The sequence below is a fragment of the Portunus trituberculatus genome, chromosome 17, assembly GCF_017591435.1.
Source record: "Portunus trituberculatus isolate SZX2019 chromosome 17, ASM1759143v1, whole genome shotgun sequence".
In the NCBI taxonomy this organism is placed as follows: Eukaryota; Metazoa; Arthropoda; class Malacostraca; order Decapoda; family Portunidae; genus Portunus; species Portunus trituberculatus.
The window spans coordinates 7,820,001-7,825,000 of NC_059271.1; the positions used below are offsets into that span (position 1 = coordinate 7,820,001).

A 5,000-nucleotide genomic window follows, 5' to 3' on the forward strand; every position below is an offset into this window, starting at 1 on the left:
CTCTCTCTCTCTCTCTCTCTCTCTCAGTTTCCTTCCTTCCTTCTTTCTTTCTTTCTTTCTTTCTTTCTTTCTTTCTTTCTTTCTTTCTTTCTTCCTTCCTTCCTTCCTTCCTTTCTTTTTCTTTCTTTTTCCTCCTCTTTCCACAATTTATTATTTTCCTCCTCCTCCTCCTCCTCCTCCTCCTCCTCCTCCTCCTCCTCCTCCTCCTCCTCCTCCTCCACCTCCGTTGCTTCCAATTCGCACATTCCTTCTAAGTGTCTTCCATACATGCCCTCATTTCCTCTCTCCTCCTCCTCCTCCTCCTCCTCCTCCTCCTCCTCCTCCTCCTCCTCCTCCTCCTCCTCCTCTACTTCTCGCTTGCCTCAGTATTAAAATGGAGGCCTTATTCTTTAGTTATGACCGGGAGGGGGGGATGAGGGTGAGGGCGTGGGGTGTGTGATTGTTGAGGGATGTGTGGTGCCGCTGCCTGAAGACCAGCGGCGCCACGGGAGCCTGGCGTGGTGAGCGGGGCATGGCGGTATTGGGGAGCGCCTCTGTTCTGTGGTCGTGGCATCGTTAAGGGCTTTACCTTTATGTGTGTGTGTGTGTGTGTGTGTGTGTGTGTGTGTGTGTGTGTGTGTGTGTGTGCAGTTGTGTTGGTGTCGGTGGGCGCCGCGCCACAGGTGTCAGCGTGCCAGCAGCGTGGCGGGGTGGCAGGAAGGCCCATGTGGCGTGCCTGGCCCGGCGTGGGTGGTGGGCGGTGGAGGCCGCCCCACCACGGGAGGGTGTCAGTGTCACCCTGAGTGTCGCGTGAGTGCCACCACCTCCCCGCCTGCCGCCCCGCCTCGCTCCGCACGTCCCTCACGCCCCGCCGTGCCCTGACCCTTCACCCAGCAGGTCTGATGAAGACATAGGCTGCCCCATCACTAATGGGGGTCACAGGGGCGTGACCCCCACCACGGCCCATCTGAGTGATCCAAGGTCCCCGTGGCCTCCCCATCCCGGGCCATGCCGCAGTACCACGACGCTGTGCTGGACCACGCAGGTGGCGGTCCCAAGACTGTGTTTTGGCTGGACCAGCCTCCGCTGCCGGCACGCCGTCCACGCCCGCGCAAGCACGCTAAGAGTCTGCTGGCCGCCCTCAGGAAGCGCCGTGCTACTTACACCGTCACACCGCCCACAGACAGCCCGCCCTCTTCGCCCGCCACGTCGCCGCCCTCCCTGAGCCGCAGCGTGAGCTACACGGAGAGCCGCCTCCCTTCCTGGAGCAGGACACCCTCCCCCTCCCCCTCCTGGTCCAGACACAGCCTGTGGGCGGGCACCATCACGCCCTCCAGCTCCACCTTCACCACTCCCTCACAGTCTGCCTCCCCGTCTCCGGCAGCCTCTCCGCCCTCCACGCCCCTGCTGGGCTCCACGCCTCCCCGCCATGCCCTTAGACACTCCTCCCTGTCCCGCTTCTCAGCCTCGCCCAGCCCCGGCCCGCCAACTGACAGGCTGCCGCCAAAGGTGGTGCCCTGCGCCAGGAAGGCAGTGGGCGAGAGCTGGGACGTGTGGGCGGGGTGCACGCCGCCCCGCCCCGTGCCGCCCACGGACTGCCCCAGCGGCAGGGCGAGGCAGATGACCATGACCATGGAGGAGAACACGGCACAGTACCGACGCTGGCTGCAAGGTGGGTTGTGGGTTGCCGCCTCGCTCTCCCACGCCCACACCTGTTTGGCGAGCGCAGCGGTAACAGTGGGTGACGTCAGGCCGCCGCGGCCACAGCGGGACTGTCAGGGGGGGTGAGACAGGTGCAGCCAGGGTGTGGAGGACCAGTGGTGGTGGAGTGGTGTAGCCTGAGGGGAGGTCAGGTGTGGCGGGACAGACAGGCAGGTGCACTCACTGCTCGCCACTCACTGGAGTCACTCACTCAGGCCAAACGTTTTCTCTTATGACCAACCGCGCTCCGTTTTCTGTCGCTGTTGTGTTGAGTGAGTGTGTCCTGGCGAGGAATGCAGCCCAACACTGGCCAAGCGGCGTGACGCGTGGCCCACGGCATGCAGATGAGAGAGAGAGAGAGAGAGAGAGAGAGAGAGAGAGAGAGAGAGAGAGAGAGAGAGAGAGAGAGAGAGAGAGAGAGAGAGAGACTGGTCTTGGGCTTGTTGAGTGGTGTTGGCTGCGGTATTATGATGGTGTAGTGGTGTAGCTTTGTGTTCCACCTTCAGTACACTCTTGGTCACTGTTGCCTGGGTCCCTCCACGCACCATTGCTGTGTTCAGTGCCCAGGTGGCGGGGTGCGGTAGGGTGCGGTGTAGTGTGTGGTAGGCTGTGGTAGAGTGTGGTAAGGTGTGATGGGGTATGATAGGTGTGGTAGAGTGCGGTGAAATGTATGGTAATGTGTGGTAGGGTGCGGTGTAGTGTGTGGTAGGGTGCGGTGGTATATGATAGTGTGATAGGGTATGGATATAGTGTTTGATGGTTTAATACGTTGGGAAGACATCAATTCACTTGTTACCATTTATTTATTCACCTATTTATTTATTCATGTTTATGCATAGGTAAGAAAGACAAACATTAACCCCTTCAGTACCACGACGCGTTTCCACATTCACTCTGCTTACTATTTGCTGACTTTATACAGCTTCAGAAACTCATGTGGGGTGGGATTAAAATAGCGAACACTGTGGCCTTTAATCTTCTGAGACCCTTCCTAATGTCAATAAAATGATCTAATCGTACACAAATCAAAAGGTAATAATGTGTTCCAGTACTGAAGAGGTTAAAAAAAGAAAAAGAAAAGGTAATTGTCACTCAACATAGTGTATAAAAAAATCATCAATCTTCACTTTTCACCTTTTCCTTCCTTTTTTTTCCTCGTATCCTTTATTGTCTCTTTCCTTGAATTAATTTTAATTTTATTTTATTTATTGATCTTCCACTTTCCTGATACCAAGTCAAGATAGCGTATCAAATAAGCATCAATCTTCACTCTTCACCTTTTCCTTCCTTTATTTCGTCCTGTTCTCTATTGTGTTTCGCTCGTCACTGAATTTGATCTATTTATTTATTGATCTTCCGCCTTCCCTGGTACCAAGTCATTTATTCTTGCTCAGAGGTGTAAAAATAGACCGATAGAGATGCTAATAACGATAAAAGATATTACGAAGGAAAGAAAGAAAGAAAAATGTACTGTAGATAAAGCCGAAAATGAAGATGAGAAAAACAACAATAATAATAATAAGTCAGAATATATATTGTACTTATAGATATGTTACTTAGGACACACACACACACACACACACACACACACACACACACACACACACACACACACACACACACACACACACACACACACACACACACACACACACACACACACAAATGCGCAGTTCTTACAAGTTTACATAATTTTAGTACAAGGCTGTCACAAGGCCTGGATCGCAAAAAACAAGACCATACAAGTGATAATAACAATAATAATGGTGATAATAAAGGTCTCTCTCTCTCTCTCTCTCTCTCTCTCTCTCTCTCTCTCTCTCTCTCTCTCTCTCTCTCTCTCTCTCTCTCTCATATCCTTAACCACCCATACAATCTCTTTCTCCTCCAATTTCTCCCCTACTCACCTGTTGTCTTCTAAGTCTAAGAGGGACACGTTAGGGGACACTCTTAATTAATCAACAAGGTGCGTGGGAGTATAGGTTGCCCTTCATTATCCCTCTTCCTGCTGGGACACGAACAAACTACGTGCTAATCATATCCTTGTGGCCGCCTTAGCTCCTCTCTCGTGGGCGCAGAGCTGTGGTGCAACGTGAGAGAGGCAGGCTAAGGTATCAAGAAATCATTAATGGTGTATGTATAGAATTTATGGTGTGTGTATAATGGTGTATGTATGAAGGTAATGGTGTGTGTGTAAAAGCATGTGTTTCTGGGTATTTATGTTGTTTTGGTGTGTGTGTATGAGGGGAAGGAAATGGGGAATAGGAGGAAAGGGAGCGAGAATAGGGAGAAAGGAGGGGAAGGGAAAGGATGGGATGGGGATGGGATGGGAAGGGAAGGGAAGGGAAGGAAGGGGAAAGCAGTTAGATAGATAGAAGTGTGTGTGTGTGTGTGTGTGTGTGTGTGTGTGTGTGTGTGTGTGTGTGTGTGTGTGTGTGTGTGTGAGCTGGAGGTTGTTATTGAGTTGGTGTTTATGGAGTGACTGTTTGTTTGAGTTATTTTGCAGTTTTTTTTAATTCAAAGGGACGGGTTTATTTCTCTCTCTCTCTCTCTCTCTCTCTCTCTCTCTCTCTCTCTCTCTCTCTCTCTCTCTCGGGATTTATCAATACAGTCCTTCGTCTTACCTTTAACAATTCTCTCTCTTTACCTTTTGACACACATGAAAAATAGTTTCCCACTGTGAGAATTTTTGAAACGTGACATTTTCTTACCGTAGAGTTTATGTGGCACTCTTACTGATTCCTTTTTTTTCTTATTTGTTTTATTTATTGTTTATTTTCTTATCGTAGAGTTCATGTGTCACTATATTACTGATTATATTTGTTTATTTATTTACGTATTTATTTGATTTATTTATCATCCATTTTCGTTTGTATTCGAATTTATATTTCTGCATTAAATTTGAATATTGTCTTAACATTGAAGGGCTTGGCTTGGCTTGGCTTGGCTTGGCTTGACTTGGCTTGCCTTGTCTTGGGTTCATTTGGTTGGGCTTGGCTTGTCTTGGCTTGGCTTGTCTTTTCTTTTCTTGTCTTATCTTGTCTTGTCTTGTCTTGGCTTGGCTTGGCTTGGCTTGGCTTGGCTTGGGTCGACTTCTTTTGGCTTGTCTTGGCTTGTCTTGGCTTATCTTTGGTTTGGCTTGTCTTGGCTTGCTTTGCTTTGCTCTGGTTTTCTTGGTTTTTCTTGGTTTGGCTCGGCTTCTCTTGGCTTGGCTTAGCTCGGCTCTGCTCGGCTCGGTTTGTTTTGTGTTGGGTTGTCACGGCTCTGTGACAGTCTGGTGTAAGATTAGATCACAATTTTAAGATCCTCTATACTTTCAC

The 5,000-nt window shown here is 50.0% G+C and overlaps 1 protein-coding gene across 14 annotated transcripts in view; it reads left to right on the plus strand.

Annotated features, from left to right (window-relative positions):
• LOC123505163 (rap guanine nucleotide exchange factor 1-like) overlaps positions 1–5,000 on the plus strand; it is a 163,260-nt gene that overhangs the window by 80,634 nt on the left and 77,626 nt on the right. Inside the window, exon 2 of one of the 14 annotated variants that reach the window (XM_045256308.1) lies at positions 877–1,651. The exons of 9 other annotated variants lie outside the window; for them this stretch is intronic. In XM_045256308.1, coding sequence (XP_045112243.1) covers positions 988–1,651 — 664 coding nt within the window. In that variant the 5' untranslated portion in view covers positions 877–987. Of the gene's footprint in view, positions 1–419; positions 1,652–5,000 lie in introns of those variants that run through there. 4 more of the 14 variants (XM_045256311.1, XM_045256309.1, XM_045256310.1 and 1 more) reach the window with 4 other exon arrangements.